At 43.4% G+C, this 20,557-nt stretch overlaps 1 protein-coding gene across 2 annotated transcripts in view; it reads left to right on the top strand.

The window, feature by feature from the left end:
* Positions 1 to 20,557, top strand: part of LOC142025035 (semaphorin-3D) — a 228,517-nt gene that overhangs the window by 76,773 nt on the left and 131,187 nt on the right. For both annotated transcript variants that reach the window (XM_075017431.1, XM_075017441.1), the window contains exon 3: positions 19,805 to 19,965. In XM_075017431.1, coding sequence (XP_074873532.1) covers positions 19,805 to 19,965 — 161 coding nt within the window. The remainder of the gene's footprint in view (positions 1 to 19,804; positions 19,966 to 20,557) is intronic.

Here is a 20,557-nt window from a genome sequence, read left to right as displayed (position 1 = left end):
CTTTTCTATTTGCATAATTGCACAAGGACCTCGCTTGTATAAGAAAAAAATGTGTGCACAATACACTGTACCATAATTTTGAGAGTTCACTTGATTAAATGTCTGAAGATAAGAGAGAGAGAAGAAGTGGACTGGAATCTGGAGAGAGTGTTGAACCAAGTAAAAAGGAGGAAGAGAGAGGACTACTGAGTGACCTCTCTGAAAGAACGAGGGATGAGTATGGCAGCATTTTAGGGTGGGACTTCAAAAGTGCTTGCTTAACTCTGTCCCCAGTGATTTCAATGGTAAAATTCCTACTGCCTTCAGTGGAAACAGAATTAGGCCTATGTCAACTGCTTTTGAAAACTTTTTCCTAGTCTTTCACTATGAATTAATTTTGCTCTTGTCCTGGGTGTGTATTCATTGAGGTCAGTGGGAATGGGACTAGGCCTTAACTCACGTTTTACATATTATATCTTCCACTGGACTTCTGGTCATATATATGTGATATTTATCTATTAGGGTTGACAAGTTTGTATGGATATATTGATGGATTTAATCTTTAATTTCTGGGGTCTCAAAGGCAACCCTGGAGAGATGACAATCATATTGTTTAGAGATAGGTCAGCCAGAAAGGAACAGGAATATTGTGAAACTCATTGGCAGGATTTTGCCAAAATTTGTGCCTCTGCTAACGTACTTGCTCAGAGTAACTTACTGATATCAAGTCTCTGTGCAATTGTAACCCACTTACTTATGTGTGGCTCACTGTCCCACGCAGTGGCACCAAGACCATTTACACAGAGGGGCTATGATTGCACTGCAATGCGCTGTCAACAGAAGTCACTGTCAGAGGAAATTTCCCAATAAAGCTTCTGTCGACAGAATGCGGCCACACACTAAAAGTTGATCAAAAGAGTGCTCGGCTCTGTCAGCATTGTGTCTGGACTGCCTGGCTACTCTCTTGGCAAAACAGGCACCCAGAAGCACAGCAGACAGGGCTGCCCATTGCTCTGGCTGCCCTGCCTGTCAAGAGAAGGCCCCCCAGTGTGTCCACACAGTTTATTTGTCAACAGAATCTGTCAACAGCAGTATTATGCCTCATGGCTGAGAGGCAGAATGGTGCCAGCAAAAGTGCTGAGTTTTGTTGACAAACCACGTTTTGTGTGTGAATGCTCTGTGAGTTTTGTTGACCAAACCAGGGTTTAGTCAGCAAAACTCATTAGTGTAACTATAGCCAGAAAGAGTGAGCAACTCTTTTATAGCCTTAATTGACAATCAGCTGGCCTTTAGCTCAGAGTGTAGAGGTTCTTGCACTAAGTTCTAGAGATCCCAGGTTCTACTCTGCCTGTGGGTAGTTGCAGTACATACATATCTTTGAAATGGTAGGGAATCCTATTAGCAGTTCAGGTTAGTAGTAGTAGGTAGTAGGCATCCTTCAATCTGCATAGACTATGGATCATGCCCTTTAAAGTTTCAATTGAGGACTTCATTTACAGCGTCTATTGTGACTATGAAGACCCACACGAGAGTGACAGTCCTTGCTGCATCTCTTGCAGATGTAGTGGGTGTCTGGCAAGTCCTTATTGTGCTTTTTGTGTGCTCACTTCTCCTCTGCTAGCTGTCTGATCTTCATCTCGCCCTTCTGAAGGCCCTTGTGTAACCCCTGCCTCCATCTGCCACTGTTGTCTGCTAGTTCTTCCCAGTTGTCCAGCTCGATGTCTACCTCTCTGAGGTCTCTCTTGCAGACATCTTTGTAGCGCAACTGGGGGCGTCCAGGAGGTCTTTTGCCAGAGGCTAGCTCACCATACAGGATGTCTTTTGGAATCCTTCCATCATTCATCCTGTGGACGTGGCCAAGCCAGCGGAGCCGAAGCTGCCAGAGGAGGGTGTGCATGGTTGGGATTCCAGCTTGCTCGAGGACGGCGGTATTGGTCACTCTGTCCTTCCATAATATTCCAAGGATGTGCCTGAGGCAGCGCAAGTGGAAGATGTTCAGCCTCTTTTCCTGGTGGGCATACAGGGTTCAAGTCTTGCTGCCATAAAGGAGGGTGCTGAGGATGCAGGCTCTGTAGAATTGTATTTTGGTGTGAGTGTACAGCTTGTGGTTATTCCACACTCTCTTGCTGAGTCTGGACAGAGTTGTGGATGCTTTTCCAATCCTCCTATTTAGCTCAGTGTCCAATGACAGGGTGTCAGTGATGGTGGATCTGAGGTAAACGAACTCGTGGACAACCTCTAACATGTAGTTGTCAATGCTGATTGATGGGGATTCAGCAACATCCTGACCGAGTATGTTTGTCTTCTTTTGCTGATGGTAAGCCCAAAGTCCTTGCACGCTTTGGAGAACTGATCCAGCAGTTTTTGAAGCTGGTCTTCTGTGTGAGACACTACAGCAGCATCGTCTGCGAACAGCATGTCTCTGATGAGGACTTCTCGCACCTTAGACTTATCTTTCAGCCTTGCAAGGTTAAACAGTTTCCCATCAGATCTTGTGTGCAGCAAGATGCCCTCTGTTGAAGATCCAAAGGCATGCTTCCGGAGGAGTGCGAAGAAGATCCCGAACAATGTCGGAGCAAGCGAGCATCCTTGTTTGACGCCGCTCCTGATTCTGAAAGCATCCGATAATGCGCTGTCATATTGGATGGTTCCTCTCATGTCTTCGTGGAACGACTGGATCCTCTTGAGTAACCATGGAGGACGGCCTATCTTGTGGAGCAGTTTGAACAGACCATCCATGCTGACCAAGTCAAAGGCCTTGGTCAGGTTGATGAAGGCTGTGTAGAGTGGCTTTCTCTGCTCCCTGCACTTCTCCTGCAGCTGCCTTACAGAGAAGACCATGTCAACGGTAGACCACTCTGCGCGGAATCCGCACTGCGATTCGGGGTACACCCTCTCAGCAATCTTCTGGAATCTGCCAAGGATGATGCGAGCGAACAGTTTACCAGTGACGCTTAGGAGGGCGATTCCACGGTAGTTGTTTCAGTCGCTTCTGTCTCCTTTGTTCTTATACAACGTTACAATATTAGCATCGCGCATATCCTGTGGAACCTCACCCTCTTTCCAGCACAGGCACAGTAGCTCTTGTAGGGGTTCCAGGAGTGTGTCCGCGGCACATGTGATTACCTCTGGTGGTATACCATGCTGACCAGGGGCCTTTCCTGCTGCAATGCTGTCGATGGCTCTCTTCAGTTCATCCAAAGTTGGTTCTTGATCCAGTTTGTCCATTACTGGTAGTAGCTCGATGGCATCGAGGGCTGCATCAACCACAACGTTCTCGCGTGAGTACAGCTCAGAGTAGTGCTCAACCCAGCGCTCCATCTGTTTGGCTTTGTCAGCAATGGCTTCACCAGATTTGGATTTCAGATGTGCCATCTTGTTCTGGGTGGGTCCTAACGCCTTCCTCATGCCCTTGTACATTCCTCTGAGATTACCGAAGTCGGCACAGGTCTGGATGTTGCTGCATAGCTGGACCCAGTGGTTGTTGGCACAGCGCCTGGCTGTCTGCTGTACTGTTCTTCTGGCCTCTCTAAGTGCTTCCTGGGTACTCTGGCTTGGTGAGCGTTTGTACTCCAGGAGTGCAGTGCACTTCTTTTCAATGACTGGAATCATCTCATCGGAGTTATCCTCGAACCAGTCATTCGTGTTTCTAGTTCTTCTTCCAAACACTGTCAAGGCCGTGTTGTAAACTGTATCCCTCAGATGTTGCCATTTGGATGTCGCATCGGCACCCCCAGGGCAGATTTTCCTGGAGGGTCTTTCTGAACTTTTCAGCTTTCTCCGAGTTTGCCATCTTTCTGGAGTCAATGCGGGGCCTTCCAGCAGGTTTAGAGCGGTACAGCTTCTTGGGTCTCAGCTTGAGCTTGGAGCAAACTAGCGAGTGATCTGTATCACAGTCAGCACTATGATAGCTGCGTGTCAGAAGGACGTTTTTGAGGTTATTATGCCTAGTGATGACCACATCTAGTTGATGCCAGTGCTTCGAGCGTGGGTGTCTCCACGACACTCTGTGCTGTGGCTTCGTTTGGAAGAATGTGTTTGTGATGCACAGATTGTGGTACGTGCACAGTTCAAGGAGACGCTGTCCATTGTCATTCATTTTTCCAACACCGAAGTGTCCTAAGCAGGAAGACCATGAGGCCCAATCAGCTCCAACTCTTGCATTGAAGTCACCCAAGATGTACAGTTGTTCACGAGCAGGTATTTGCGCTGCAGCAGCACTAAGCACGCCGTAGAACTTGTCTTTTACTTCTAGTGTGGCGTACAGGGTTGGAGCATAAGCACTGATCAGGTGGACGGGACCGGCGCAAGTTTGAAGCGTGATCTGAGGAAGTCTTTCTGATCTGCCCATGACTAAATCAACCATTTGTAGAAGGGTGTTTCTGACAGCAAAGCCAACACCATGCTCTCTGGGTTCTTCTTGGGCTTTACCCTGCCAGAAAAAGGTGTAGTCCTTTTCCTTTAGAGATCCTGAATCTGCGAGTCGCGTCTCTTGCAGTGCAGCGATATCAACTCTGAGCCTCTTCAGTTCCTCGTTGATGACAATGGTCTTGCGGGTGTCACTGATGGCCTGAAGATCTTCAGTCAAGCCAGTCAGCATGGTCTGCACATTCCAGCAAGCAAGCTTAAATTGTTGATGTTTCTCATTTCTTGTTGATTTTCTTACTGGTTTGCCTGGTGCTCAAATTTCAGTCACTTGTCAGGTTCAGGAACCTTAAGCCTCACGCACCCAGCAAGGCAGTTGAACTGTGGCGGGAAAGTACCCTATTGGCTGGGGGCTGCCCAGCTTGAGGCGGGCGGTGACTGTCTGGTGAGATGCGAGGATCTCTCCCACTGTCGAGGGCAACCCCTGGCGCTCGTTCTCTACGCCAATCAAGCAAGAGCTTATAACCGGTATCTGTTGCCTCCTGTGTTGATGCAACGCTGTTCAGCGATGCCGGAGTACCTCTCTGGGCGCGAGCCTGGGCACTTATTATGGAGACTCTGGGCTGCCCAGACACCAGTGTCCCCCTCTCAGCTTTACTGATATCGTCCAAAGGAGAGGATAACCTCCACGTCTGGTACCAGCTCAGCAGCAGGAGTTGCTGGGACAGTGCCAGAAGTTGACACCGAACCTCCTACGGACTCCACTCTGGATTTTCTGTCAGGGTTTACTCCCTTAGCCTTTCTCCTTCCCAGGATAACCCACAAGGCAGTGGGGTGTGAAGAATGTGGTTAAGGATCCTACTACTTCATACCTCTGTCACCGCGAGTCACCATAGCTCCCTGTGGAGCAATGACCTCATATCCCCAGGACCCTCCTCCTCACCTTTCACCGCCCCTCCCCCCAGCTACCATCACCATAGGACCCTCCCCAACCCACTACCCCCATCTGCTTCCATTTCCGCCCTCCTCACTGCACTGGCCCCTCTCCCCCCAGCTGCTCTCAGTGCCCCCAGGTCCACCTTCCCCCATTGCTCTTCAGGCTCTTCTCTTCAGAGACTCCTTTTCCTGGTAGTGCTGCCTTGCAGGGCACAGGTGGAACACTATACCTGAAAAGGACAACAAACACGGGGCTCCTCCCTCGGCGAACTCCCAGAGGCAAAATTCCTTCCCTGTTATCTGCTGCCCCCTGTTCGCTGCTCACCCCTTGGTCTCTGGGAGCTCCCTTCTTATAGAGAGCGCTGCTAGCTGGTCAGGCCTGGCTCCTATTCAAGTATTCAAGTAAATCTGGGTTTAAGTAGGGTTTTGTGTTGTACTGTTCTCTTTGCAACTGGATTTTGTGAAGATTATCCAGGAGCAAGGGGATAAGTACATGGAGAGAGTGGTAGAGAGGATTTTAAGGACTGAGAAACATGCATTAGATAGGCAGGAGTTTTGTGCTGTGGCATGGGTCCCAGCTCTCCTGGAGAAGCACGCACTGCTGTCTGTGCTGCAGTGATTGGATTAAGGGTTTCAATCTCCAGGGCTATTAACTCAGTACAGGAGGGGAACAGCACAGCTAAGTTGGTCAAGTAGTAGGTTGGGACTCAGGAATTTCTTAGTATTAGTTTGTGTTCTGGCACTGGATGTTTGGGAGTGTCTCCATGTCTACCTCATTTTCCCCATATGGTCAGCGTGCATCATCTTGTTGACTTCCTTTGTAGAATGCTTTGAGATCATCTGATGAGAAACGTGGGTTTCTATGTGGATGCCGTGCTGGCAGCAAAGGTTATGTATAGAACATGTAGACAATGTTGGGAGGAGGGAATCTGAAGCAGTTCTTCATCTGCAATGTTACCCTGTAGTTAATATTTAGTTTAAAACGTCATGTCACTTTAAAAAAACCTAAAACCAATCAGATATAATCTGGCAGAAGTGCACACAACTGGCCCATGTTCTTATAACTTTCTCCTTTATCTTCCCTGCCCCATTCCTTCTGATCTATTGTGTCTTGTGTTAAAGTACACTGTATGCTCATCAAGGGGTAGTTTGGGTCTGGCTGTGTGTTTATCATACAGCACACTGTGGCTCCAGTCCTGGTTGGTAGTGCTAGCCAGTACTCTAAAGAAGAAATTTTCAGTAACACAGCATACTTTAATGAGACAAACAATTCCATGGCACATCCTCTTTTTTCAGGTGAATCAGTTGCTCATAAATGTCACAGTTACTTGCATTCACTGTGGTTACAATCTTACTAGAGAGGTTTGCAATGTTGCTAAACATGGACTAAGCGCATTAATGTTTCAAATCCACCACAGAATACACCTTCTTAGATCGCGAGCACAGACACATTTTCAAAATCTGCTCAGCACCGTGCTAGGGTTATTGAGTAAATAAGTATCCACTGTTTGAAGGCTCACCTTCCCGCCAGCCCACTGGAGCCAAGATGTACCAATTAAAACATGTCCCAGCTCCAACAGACTTCTTCCTTTCCTTCCCTCCCCTTTGCCATAGCAGGGAGTCGGGGCAGGCTCTCTGCCAGCTTGTTCAGGCCAGGAGACAGCATTTCAGCTGCTTCCTGGTGTCAAGAGTGTCCTGCAGAGTCAGCAATTCCCTTCACTGTAATGGTGCAAAGAGCCACTGTGTGTGTGGGGGGGGGCGGGGGGAACTGATGAACCCCAGGCCAGCTGGGACTCAGGCAGCTTTCCTTCTTGAGCACCAGCTGGCCTGGGGTCATCAATTTGCCCCAGTGGCAGCTCTGCAAACAGCCACAGCATGGAGAAATTGATGAATTTTCATGGCACATGTGGACAGTTCTTACAGAACACCGATGTACTATGGCACACTGGTTGAAAACACATAAATAAAAGAAAAAAGAAACCCTACATATTTGGATCTAGGTGTTTTATCAGAATTTCTGCTCCATCAATAACACAGTTTCACTGAGAATATAATGTATTTTTCCACATCAGAATTTTTATTATGCTAATCTATTACTGTTCACTTTGTTTTTTGGTAGCTGAAGGTGGTTTTGCTCTTAGGGTATGTCTGCACAACTCTGTTGTTCCCCAATAAGCTGTTCCAGAACAGAAAGTCCAACAAAATATTGCTGCTACACACAAAATGCATTTTGAAATAGCACTAAGCTATTTCAAAACACAGTGTCTACACAGACAGAGCCTATTTCGAAATAGAGCCATTGGATGCACTATGGCTTATTTCTAAATTGGATTTATACCATGGGCTTTGTATACACTTGCCTTCTTCTTTCAAAAGAGGAATGCAAATGAGGGAAATAAAAGTGCAAATGAGGCACCGATTTACATATTTCATGCTTCATTTGCATAATCTTTTTTCAGAAGAGATTCTTTTGAAAGAAAGCAGTGTAAATGGGGCTATTTTGAAAATAAACCCCTCCTTCAAAAGAACCCTTCTTCCTGAAACAAAATTTTGAGGAAGAGGGGGCTTCCAGAAGGAGAGTTTCCTTCTGGAAAAATCACTGCGGGCCGCGTGTCTACACATCTACTTTGGAGTCTGGAAGATCTTCTTTCAAACTCAAAATCAGCTGGCTATATGCTAATAAGGTGTGGGAAATTTACATCCGCACCTCTTTAGCATCTTCTGGGCTGCTCAAAGAGGCATTGTAGAAGCAGATTCTGGGGCTATATCTACACATTAGAATGTTTTTGGAATAAGCTATTCCGGAATATTTTATTTCAAAATATCCCCTATTCCTTGTCTACACAGCCCCTATTCCAAAATATCTTCTGGAATAGGCACAATTCCTTCTTGAATGAGATTTAGCAAATTAGAATAAGCCATTTGCTATTGTGAAATTATTTCAAAATCGTGGTTGCATTGTATAGATGCTCACAATTTATTTTGGTATAGTGGGCTTTATTTCAACATAATTTTGCTATGCAGACATACCCTGAGGAGGAGCAGGGCAATCTGTTAGAGCCATGCATGTGGTTTCCAAGAAAAAAAATTGATTCATGTTAGGACTTCAAAGCCAGTACAGCTAGGGGACAATGTTCTGAGTTATAGTCTGCCTTCTGTATCTTCAGCTATGTCCAGATGATGGTGATATTGTAAATGCCTGGCAGAATGCAGAATGTAAATGCCTGGCAGAATGAACTTCACTTGGTCCTGAAGACCTAGCAGTGAGTAAAAACATCATTCATTTTGTAAACAGAGCAAACTCTTCTCTAAAAGTCATCACAGAAGAATAAATAGTGAACGTCAAAAGAGCTATTTTTAGTTAAATTTTGGACTTAAATGCAATGCAATGCAAACAAGCAAAATCTGATTTAGATAATAGGGTTTACTGTTGGAAAACAATCCAGCCCTTTCTGAGTAACTCAAAAGCAAAATAAGTTAAAAAATGGTGCTATTTTGCAGACAAATGTAATGACAGTTATTTTGTTTTGTAATGAGACACAATATCAAGATAGTTGTATGTGAGGCATTCTGGAAAATTAAAGCACTGTTTGTTGTAAGTGCTAAGTATTATTATGTTACAGTTTTAACACCTGTATTGACCAGAATTGTGCAACATGAACATCTGAACTGTGAAAGACTACTTCTCTGCTGAACCACTGCAGCAGTGGCCAAATGCTGCATTTATTGTGTGTTGGCCTCTATTAATGGCAGTTAATGCATGTCCCACGATAGATCTCATGTTGAATCTATCAGCTTTCTACTGGGCCCAGAGTGCTGCCATTTTAAAATTTTGTATGCCTTGGCTAGTCCTAGTCCATAGCTTTGTAGCTATTTAAGCTTAGGCTGCGTCTACACTATGAGATAAAAATGAATTTAGAGGAGTTAGCTCAGCATTAAAACGTCACTGTCTTCATTGTAAATGTCATTAGCTCAGTTTAGTCTGCCCTAATGTCAATAACAAAATGTTGATATTAATGGACGGGTATAAAGTCAATCTCGAGTTTAAAATATTGAATAAAGACTAGTGTGGAAATGCCAGGTCTTTCATTCAAATGTATTAGCCTCCACAAGTGTCCATATGTATGCCACAAAGCTACATACTGCACCTGGCTCTCCGCTCCCTGCTACTAACAGCAGCCAGGAAATTGACCAGGGCTGCTATACTGTCAGTTTCCCAGGTCCCCCAAGCTGCAGAGGCCTGGAAACTGATAGCACTGTTGCACCTGGCTCCCAGCTCTTCAATATTAGTGGGACCTGGGAAACTGACAGTGCTGCTGCATCTGGCTCCCAGCTCAGAATGTGGGGCTGAGAGAACTGTGGGATCGGTTCCCACGATGCACTGCTACAACAGTCAGTGTTTGGTGATTTCAGCATGGAAGCAATATGCTGAATTTATTGGGAGCCTGTGGGAAGTGAGGATACTCAAAACCAAATTTAAAAAATACAGCATTATAAAATCAATTTTTAATAAATTTGAATTTATTTTGTAGCATAGACGTAGCCTTAGTCTTTGTAGCATGTCCTGCAGTCCCCACAGAGAACATAGTTTGGTTTGAATTTGAGATCTTCTGATCAAATAAACATGTTAAGGACATTGTATGGAAGAGGAATGGCAGGCCAGGATGATGAGGATAGAAGTGGCAGTGGAAAAGAGAGGTTCAGAAGGAGCCCATTTAACTCAGATCATTCAGGTAAGGTGCCAAAAGAGAACATTGTCGACCTTTCCACTCACAAAATATTTCCTTTGCGCTGATTTTATTTCTATGCACTCCTTACCACGTGCTGATGACACTTTTACATATTTAAAATCCTCAGCACCAAACATGTTTTTTTCTCAACACTCTCTTTAATATTATAGGTTCATTTGTGTAATCTGATTGCTCCAGAAAAAAATAAACCACTGCTACAGACCTACTGCACCTCTGAGCTCCCTGGGCTAGGAGGTTGTTGTCTCTAATTCAACCCATCTCACAGTGCATTGTATAGGACCTGTACACTTCTAGCTCTGAGAACTCCTCCCCACCCGCCAGTTCATGCCTCTTTGCAAGGCTGAGGACAATCCCTAACTGCACTGTGTGGTGTGTTGCTTCCATTTTTACTGGTTGATAAGTAAGTGTGGAACAGAAGTGTGAGGATTTGTGGCCAAATAGATGAAAGACTTTCACCCTTCACAATTTTTAGATTGATGGGAGGTTCCTGAAATTTAAATCCTGATAATGAGTGTGGAAGATAGCACAAGTCCTTGAACAGCTCTGCTGTGAGTGAGTGGTCCTCCCTACCCCACTAATACAAACTGTACTCCAGATCTTAGGAACAACTTTAGGATTCAGCAGCAAACATAATAAGTAGCCCCATTATCCCAGTTAAAGGGATGTGATGTTCTTTAGATGCCTGAGCCTCAATTAAAAATGTAAGGAAAATTTTTAAAAGGTAGAGCAGATAGTTACATGGATTTGACTCTTCTTGGCTGGCAACTCCATTTTGTGAGGAGTCAGGAGAGGAAGAGAAAAGCCCATCAAAGTTATGATTCATCCCCTTTTTTCAGGTTAGATGAGATACTAGAGAGCAGAGCATCTCAGCAACTCCCCTATGATTAGGGACAATAAAAAGGCAATTGAAAGAGAGAAGAAGACAGATGGACTCCAGTGAAATGGGGCACACTCTGTCTGAGGCTTGCAGACGAGTTGCCTTAGCGAGCTGTGGGAGGTGGATTTGGGAGAGGCAAGATGTCCAGTGCTGTGATTGGGGAACTGCGTAACAAATGTGGTGGGAAGCTCATTTTCGTGAGCACTCCCAGATGGAGTTTTATCTGAATGGTGGGAGTTCTTTTCTTCTGTTCCAGGATGTCCTCTCATGTAAATGAGCTGGTGGGGTGTGGCTTGTCCCCATCCATGACATTCTGGAGCTGGCATGGTTGTAAATAATTTGCGCTAGGTTAAACTTTCTGTCTGTAACTTTTAATGACCACAGTTTCCTTTAAAAAAATCTGCAAATTGATCTACCTTGGTAACAAAGATGACTTTGCTTTATTTGGCAGTAATGCAGGAAAGATAGGCTGCTTTAGGAAAAAGGGAACCTGTGCAAAACCACCGCCTGAGGTCTTCTTCAGAATAACAAATGTTTCACTCAGATACATTTTCATTTGTGCTGTCTACAGCTAACTATTTAGTTTGGCTGCATGGAGTTTGTGAACCAGGCATTTTGCATTTTTCACCAATAACATGAAGTCACAAACCAGCATTTAATCATCTCTGGAATAATAATACTTTAACTGTTATTTGTGCAGCTGTTTCTCTAGTCAAAATTTGTTTGGAAATGGAATGCAACTCAACCAGAGAGCCATAAATGTCAGAGGGAATTGTTTTGTCCTTACTGGAAAATAGCGAATGCTCTGTGCACCACACCTATCTATTTCATTCTGCAGCTCTGGACACTGTTAGAAATTTAAAATAGTGGCTTAGTCAGGACTCCAGGCACTAACATCATTCTTCTGAGAAAAATGTCACAGGATATTAAAAAATGTGTATACGAATGTGTGTGCATACACACATGCTTTCTTTTTAAGGCAGAATTCTCAGTAGGTGTAAATGAATACAACTCTTTAGAAATGAGTAGAGCTGTGACAGTTTAAACCAGCTGAGGACCTGGCCCATAATTTAGAAGCCCCATTAGATCATTGAATTGAGTGGCTAAAGCTATCAGTGTCCCTAAGGTGGGGTCTGCACTAGGCAGGTAAGTCAATTGCAGATGTGCAATTCTAGCTACAGCAATTGCATACCTAGAATCAACTTGTCTGCAATCAACTTACCTGGCCAGCCTCACTAAGGAAAGTCAACTGGAGAGTTTCTCCCATTGACCTCTCTTACTCCTTGCAATAGCAAGGAGTACAGGGGTAAACTGGAAATCCCTGATAGGTCAATTTCATGCACCTCTACCAGGAGCACAAAATCAAACCCTGGAAGATCAGCCCACCCATGGTCAATCTTCTGGGTAATGTAGATGTAGTCTAACACTATTCAGGAATAAGGGCCCCACACTGCATGAATGAAATCAATACATTTATCTGTACAACTGCAAGTGGAGGGTGGGGTTACACAGTAAAGTCCAGGTAAGCAAAGTAAGCGGCAGCAAGTTCATGCATAAGAAATTGGATGTTTTTTTTTTAGACGAAAAGCATTTTGTACTCTCAGCTAATAATGGTATTGATATGGCCAGTCAGTTCTACAGAGACACTTTTCTCCATTAATAAAAATAATAGCCTGCCTTTAGTTTCCACCACTTAATAGGCAAACATTAAGTTAGATAAGGAACTAGCTGCATGCTGATTTAATGACCCAGCTGGAACCTCTGAGGAAATGTTAAAGACTTTAATCCTTAATAAAACAGAACGCATACCTCTTAATGTGAATGTTCACTGTACATTAATAAATGACCATATGTATAATTAACTCTGTTCCTCTGCAACATGAGAACACCCTTTAACTGTTGGAATCAGCCAGCCACTGACTAGTCAAGATACTGTGCTGCAGCTCTACACATTTCTCTGAGGAACTATAAATTCTCCTGGATGGCAGTGGACAGGGCTGTTTCTCATGAGAACTTTGATCATCTTAATATCCTTGATAATCTTTAATAGATTTACCAAAGGGGGTTGGGGAAGACCCACAAGTTTGGCTTCTTTTTAAAGTGAGTAGTTGTAATGATTACTTTGGCGGTAATTTAATCAGTTCTCTGCTAATGCTGAGTTGCCAAATTTTAATGGGTCACGTCTCAGTTTTAATCCTATCAGTGGCAATAGGCAGAGTCTATGGGTTTTTCAGTAATGTAATTAAAAGTAGAAGCACTGCTCTTGCGCTGCCTTGCGCCTTGTGTTGTCATTTACAACTGTGTAAAGCCAGCGTGAAATGTGACCTTTCTTTATTTGATAACATTTTGTATCCTCCCTGCAGGATAAATCACAGCACGAGGTAATGGGCAATCCATCTAAGTTTCCCAGACTCCCAGTCAAGTGTTTCAGTCATGAGACAACCCTTTCACTTCGCCTTAGTAGATGCCTTAGATGGTTACTTAAGTTTTCTTGATTGTATTCTTCATGGAAAAGGAATGACGTATTAGCCTTTTGGGATGCTCATTGCAGAGATATTTCCTTCCAATTAAACAAATAAAAATGAAACCATTTCCTCATTCCTCCCCTCTCATAAGATATGTTGGGTTCCTTTTTTGTATATCTTAGCATGTTGACTGATTTTATCAGAAATGGTAATTAGATACAAGTGGGAGAGGACAGTAGCTTTCTATTACTGGCTACCCAGATTCAAATCGTGTTTTACTGTACTAGTATTCAGATTGAAATGAGGTCATGGTTGTCATTTAGACATATCACACAATCTATCTTTTTGATTTTGTGCTGATGAGACTTGGGGCTAAAAACGGAGGGCGTATTTGTTAAAATGCACCAGCTGATAGTGTAAAGCAGTCCTGTAGCCCTTTAAAGAATAACAAAATGATTTATTAGGTGATGCGCTTTTGTGGGACAGATCCACTTCTTCAGATCTGGAAATTCTGATAGAAGGAAACTAGCACAATGAGAATTTAACAGAAAGATAATAAAAATTAAATGAAAACTGATGAATCGGATATATAGGACAGAAGGAGGGGGTCAAGGTTGGGGAAGAGGGTCAAGAAAATCATTCACTTCAAGTGTCTATTAAGTTACATGAGTTGCCTGAGGTTACTATGGTTATCGAAAATGGGGAAACTGTTCTTATAAGGTAATTACTAGCTCTACTGAGACCAAGGCATGGCATGTCAAACTTGAATATAAACTCCAATTCAGATGTCTCCCTTTGTAATCTGGTGGTAAAGTTTCTTACTTTTAGGATGCAGGTTTTCATGTCTTGGATGCTATGGTCTACTCCACTGAAATGCTCACTGATGGGTTTATGTGTATTCAGATTCCTAATGTGAGATTTGTGTCATTCTCTGGCAAAGTGATTGTCCAGTTTGTCCAGTATACATCACAGAGGGGCATTGCTGGCTTATATCACATTGGTGGAGGTACAGGAATATGAGCCCCTGAGATCTGATAGTGGCTGATTAAAAGATACTGTTTCTTTAAAATGAATCCCGGAAAATTATCTATGGCTGATCTGCATAGCCATGGATTCTCTTCACTGTTTCTCTCATCTCTCCTCCTCAAGCCAATCCATTGTTTCATACACCCAAATTTTACGCATTGTTTTACTCTAGATTGTTAAATTGTTAGGGCAGAGATTTATATATACTATGGGCCAGACGCCCTGGTCTCCACTGTCCCTTTTGTCCCAGGAGGATGTAAAGCTGATGGGTGTAGAAGGGCAGGAGGGAGCAGTGGCTGGAACATGATGTTCTCAGGTGATGCTCAGTTGGTGAATGGTGCCTTAAGGACCACAGTTTGTGCAAGTTAAAGCAGCCTCAGGGAGCCTAAAGTAAACCATTACTCTTTTATGCTAGGCCACAGACAGTCTTCTCCCTATAATATTCTGCTTCTGAAATACTGGACTCTGTTCTTGACTGAGGTCTCTTGGCACTACAGGAACACTAATAATATTCATAATAATTTTGGAAGGACTATTAAACAACTTTTAATTCCCAATGGACAGCTGTGCACATCACACACGGATTAAAAAGAAAAAATCATGATAATTGCCTCTGAAGTGAAGCCAATAAATGATTGGATCACAGAGAATAAATCCCCTCCTCTTGGCAGAGCAGTATAGGTAAGCTAACAGTGCATGCTGTGCCTTAGTTTAGATACCCATCCCTTGCTATATGAGCACAATTGGTTCCCAACTTTCTGCTTGGAGGTAAAAACTTGTAAGAGGGACACTAAATTACCATTAAAATACAGGTAAAAGTCTGTGATTGGTTCCTAGTGCTCCTAACCTGGTGAAGGAGTGGTAGCATGTGGCACTGCTTTTGAAAGGTAAGTGAACCTTAGGTTGCGGGGGGTTGGGGAGGTGTAAAGGCTGGGGGCAGTTTGGGGCCATAAGCAGGAGGAAGGGCTAAAATCTGGTGGAGGGCTGGGTCCCTGAGGCGGGCTAGGGCGGGGGGGATGGGTGGGGCAGTTCAGGCTGTGGTGGTTTGGGTGTGTGGTGCAGGCAGTGGGTTATGTCTGCGGCGGTTTGGGGTCTGCGAGGCCAGTGGGGGAGTCAGGGTGCAGTGGTTTGGAGCCTCGGGGAGTGGGTTAGGCTCATGTTAGCTGGAGTTCACTCATCCAGTGAACAAAGGTAAGTATATGTGTCCCTCGTTTAAGTGAGTACTTGTAAGTAAAGTGCTTGTTTAACAAGGGATGAGTGTACATGGATATTTATATATTCAGGCTGCATAAACATGTCTGCATTTGAAAATTTGGTACTGATTTTCCCGCAACTGCATTTTAGCCTGCACTAGTGTGAAGTGAAGTCTGGACAGGGTCCAGGTGTTCACAGCACCCTGTGCTACTCTAATTCCTTTCTTGGCTCTTGGTGTGAGTAAGAGACAGATCTTTGAAAATCTTATTTATTTGCTAAATTCCAACAGCAGTGCTGCCTCTAAAAGGCACACACGAAGACACCCCTTGCCCTAAACAGCTTAGGGTATAACATTTGAATTACTTTCCTAGTCTAAATTAAGATTTTTCCAAATAATACTAAACAAATCCCATGTAAGGGAACATAAGCTGCAGGATGGGACAGTTTGTCTGCAGATTGTGCTGGAATAACATGTGGCAGTAAGCAAGATGATAGCACTTTGCCTTCATGGATAAAGATGACAATGAGAAAGCTTTAAATGCTAGTAGCAATATGCTCAATAGATGATGAATAATAATAAAAGGTTTGTTTTTTTCTTCTGTAGTAATGTTTTTCCCCATAATACTTGCTTAATCCTTGATTAGTCCACAGCGTCTGCCATATCTCTCTTCGCAAAAGAGCGCACTGGGATTTTCTCTTTATCTTGTTGAATGGGGAGTTTTTCTGGTGAAAGCAAACTAATATTTTTTATCATGAGCTGGGTGAATAAATCACGTGGTTAGAGAAATAAATAGAAGTCCACTCACCATGGGAAAGAAGGAACATTAATATGGTTTTATTGATCCCTGGATTCATCTTGTATCACCCAGAAGAGGTGTGTGGCTCCATTTAAGACATCAGGCCATGGAATAATGTATGCACATGTTTAAGCATGTTCAAATTAGGGCTCTCTTCCACAGCATGAAGGGGAAATTGATCTAGTACTGCCACATGCTGGACATATAATAAAGAGAAATCAGAGCTGTTTTGTTTTCTTTACGCCAAGCGGATGAGGATAATAATCTATTTCAGAGTCAGAGAACTGGTCAGTGATGCTAACAGAGATGTTTATTGGGACCATGAGTAGATGAATTCATTACTCTTAGCTCTGTTTTATGCTCCCTTCCCCAGGGAGATTTCTGGAAGAGGTTCCTAGGCAGAAAGTCCCTCATAGGAAGGTCATCAATCTTTGTCGGGCTGGTTTTGGGCATCGCCTTTGTGGTTTTCTGCACGGAAGTGTAATCCACTGATTGGCAAACATTACATGTTCCCTTCTGACCCAAATCTACAGAGTCAGATAAAGCCCATGACAGAGAATGTAGCTCTGGAGCTCAAGTAGTGGACACAGATGCTGTAGATTTGAAGGCTCCTCTGTTCAGTCCCCAGCACTGGCCAAGTTGGATGTCACACAAAGGCAACAGATCAATGCAAGCCTAGTCTCTAGATTGCTCAGGTAGGACAAGGTGAGTGTGGGGTAGTGGGCATAGCAGTGGGTTTCCTGCCCCTGCTGATAGGACAGTAGTGGATCCTTTTCATACAGTTACACCACCTGCGCTCCTCCAATGCTCCTGAAGGGAAGCAGCTAATTACCTTCGAGGAGCTGGGCCTTGGTGTATGGCTCAAGCACCGTGCCAGCTTCCTTAAGCATTGACTGGACCAGTACCTCTCTACTGACCCCTTCTGCAAGACTATACCTTAGTCTAAGTATATACTGGGGAAATAAGTTGATTTCAGATTTTACGATATTTGTGTAGCTACAGTTGGCTTACAGGAATCAACTTATTTCCCTAGTGAAGACTTAGCCTCTATAGTCTCATGTCAGCTGCATGGAGTAGAGGGGTCAACTGCTGACCCCAGGGAGATCAATTTTGCTGTGTTACTTCTGGTGAGTATAGACAAGCTTTTAGTGCCATACCTGAGTCTCACGGACATTGCTTAGATTGTGTGAAATGTTAATACAGTGCTTCTGTATGTCAACAGACACACTTGTATTGCATAAGCAAACGGCAAACTGAGACTGTTTATGCTACATAGTGTTATAGCCAGGTCAGTTCCAGGACATTAAAGACAAGATGCGTGAGGTAATGTCTTTTATTGGATCATCTTCTGAGAGGCAGGGAGAGAGAGAGAGAGAGAGAGAGAGAGAGAGCACTTTCAAGCTACACAAAGCTCTTCCTCAGGCCTGGGACAAGTACATAGACTGTCTACATTGAGAATGCAGCTCCACTGCTGCAGAGCTGACAAAGATACTGTATGATGACAACAGAGAGCTCTCCAATCGCCATAATAAAACATCCTCTGCTAGCAGCAGAAGCTGTGCTGGCAAGAGAAGTTCTCCCACTGACACTGTGCCATGGATGCAAACACTTGTGTTGGTGAGACTTATGTTACTCAGTAGGTGGAATATTTACACCCCGGAGTGAGAGAAGTTTTGCCAACATAGACATCAGTATAGGCATAACCTAAGACTGTCACAGCTAAATGCAAGATGGAGCACATAAAAAGTTGGTGGGTATTTTAAGTGACCTTTCAAGGTGAAGTGGCCTATTAGCATCCTAGTCATTGTAGGTCTAAAAGAAGGCTTACTGACCTGTATCTATCCTACAATCCCTGTCAGCAATATTTATTTCTCAGTGGCCTTATCTACACTTACCGGGTTCTAGATGCTGCAGAGATTGATCTCCAGGAAGTCAATTTAGTGGGTCTAGTAAAGAGACACTTAATTGACTGCTAATCTCACTCCTGTTGACTCTGATACTCCACCAGAGTGAGAAGAGTGAGGGGAATTGACAAGAGAGTTTTTCCCCTTGACCCCCCACAGCAGGGATGCCATGAAACCTCAGCCTATAGTACAGCAGCTCCAGGTATGCTATTAATGTAGTTGGAGTTGCATACCTTAAGTCAACATTGCCCCCTGGACCTCAGGGGTGTGAATATACCACCCGTATCTGAGCAATATAAGTTATAATGACATATGTGCTCACAAGGACAGTGCTATGTCAGTGGCAGAGCTTATCCTGCTCATGTAGCATCCACCATTTGTGGAGGTGGTTTCATTATGCTGATGGGAGAGTAATGCAGATGCTCCACAGTTGCAAAGCTGTGTTGGTATAGCTGCACCACTTCAGTGCTGTACCTACAGACATGGCCAGAGTTACAGATTGTTGCAATAAGCCATAAATCTGGTGTCTTTAACAAGACATTTTTTTTCAGGGTCTAGCTTATGAATTTAAGTTGCCAGGCTCAAAGGAAAGATGCACAACCCTTTAAAGGACAAGCCTGGGAGATTAAATTCATAAATTTTCTAGGCACTGCAAATCATGGTTTTAATAAAGACGCTTGGATGTATGATTTATTACAACAATCTGTTACCCACATAACCTCTCCCCCCATCTTTTTCTCCTAGATTACAGGGATTTTAATGGCTCGCTTCATCTTGAATGGCCCCTTACAATATATGATAACTACTTATGCTAGCCCATCTGTTTGAGCTTGTATCTAGCTGTGATCCTTTCCTAGGCCAGAGGAAGAGCTCTGTGTTACTTGAATGCTTGTCTCTTTCACCAACAGAAGTTGGTTCAGAAAAAGTTATTACCTCAGCCAGGTTGCCTGACTTGTTATTCTAAACTTTGATAAATTTATTTTTACCTCAGCCTCTCAAATACCCTCCATTCTTGTTTTATCTCTTTGGGCCACCTGTTACATCATGGCTGACAGCTACTTGGATCAATGACTGTCCTTCTCTTTACGTTGTACAGTGCCTAGTACAATGAGCTACTGATCCTTGACTGGAGTGAATAATTAACAATGGTGATTAAAATACAGAATCATAGTTATAACATGGCCAGATTTTATAACAAGTAGGAAAAAATGTAGCAAATTTCTTCCAAAGTTTGCCTTTTCCATGTTGACAATGTCTTCCAAAAGTCTGATTCCTTATTAACAATTTTTTACACATGAAAATCACTTATGAAAGTGAATTAACTCAATTTAAAGCCAAAAAAACTCTCATGTTCGAGGATAACAAAAACTATCTTATGACTTCAGAAAGTTATGTTGTCCACTGCAGTTATCTCACCAGCAACTTCCATGGTGGTGCACATATTTATAACAGACACCAATGAGTCATATGTAAACATTTGATTATAAAGATTTTCTTCATTTTCCCACAGACTTGCTGCTTTCAAACAGCTGTGTCCCATTCCTGGGCTCAGCAGAGGGTTTGGATTTTCGGACTCTGCTGCTAGATGAGGAGAGGGGCCGGCTGCTCATCGGAGCTAAAGACCACATCTTTCTGCTCAGCTTGGTTGATTTAAACAAAAATGTTAAAAAGGTCAGTTTGTTTTCTGCACAGTTCATCTAACAAGTGTATTTTCAGCTCCTTCCATGACTTAGTTTTCTATTTTTGTTTTTTCTGTCTTCTCTGGTAAATGGCAAAGCAAGATGTGAGGTGTCATGACAGCGCTTAATAATCCTACCTCCCATTGTCACGTGGCTTTCTTTTAATCAACTGAGGTTGTCAATATGTGTGACACATTGTAGCAATAAAGGATTATAATAGGTCAAAAACAACAAGTCCTGTGGCACCTTATAGACTAACAGATATTTTGGAGCATAAGCTTTTGTGGGCAAAGACCTGTTTCGTCAGATTCATCTGATGAAGTGTGTCTTTGCCCATGAAAGATTATGCTCCAAAATATGTTAGTCTATATGGTGCCACAGGACTTCTTGTTGTTTTTGAAGATACAGACTAACTCAGCTACCTCTCTTCAAATAGGTCAGATACTATAGGAGCTGTGCATTGCATGAAACCAAAATATAAACAAATGGGTAAGGACACCTCTCAAAGTATCTGTTTCTTCTTTACTATGGTCTAATGGAAACATTTGCAAGAAAAACAGATGTGAGGACAATTCTGTCGTTCC

This window comes from Carettochelys insculpta, chromosome 1 (assembly GCF_033958435.1).
Source record: "Carettochelys insculpta isolate YL-2023 chromosome 1, ASM3395843v1, whole genome shotgun sequence".
NCBI lineage: Eukaryota > Metazoa > Chordata > Testudines > Carettochelyidae > Carettochelys > Carettochelys insculpta.
This window is presented reverse-complemented; position numbering and strand designations above follow the sequence as displayed.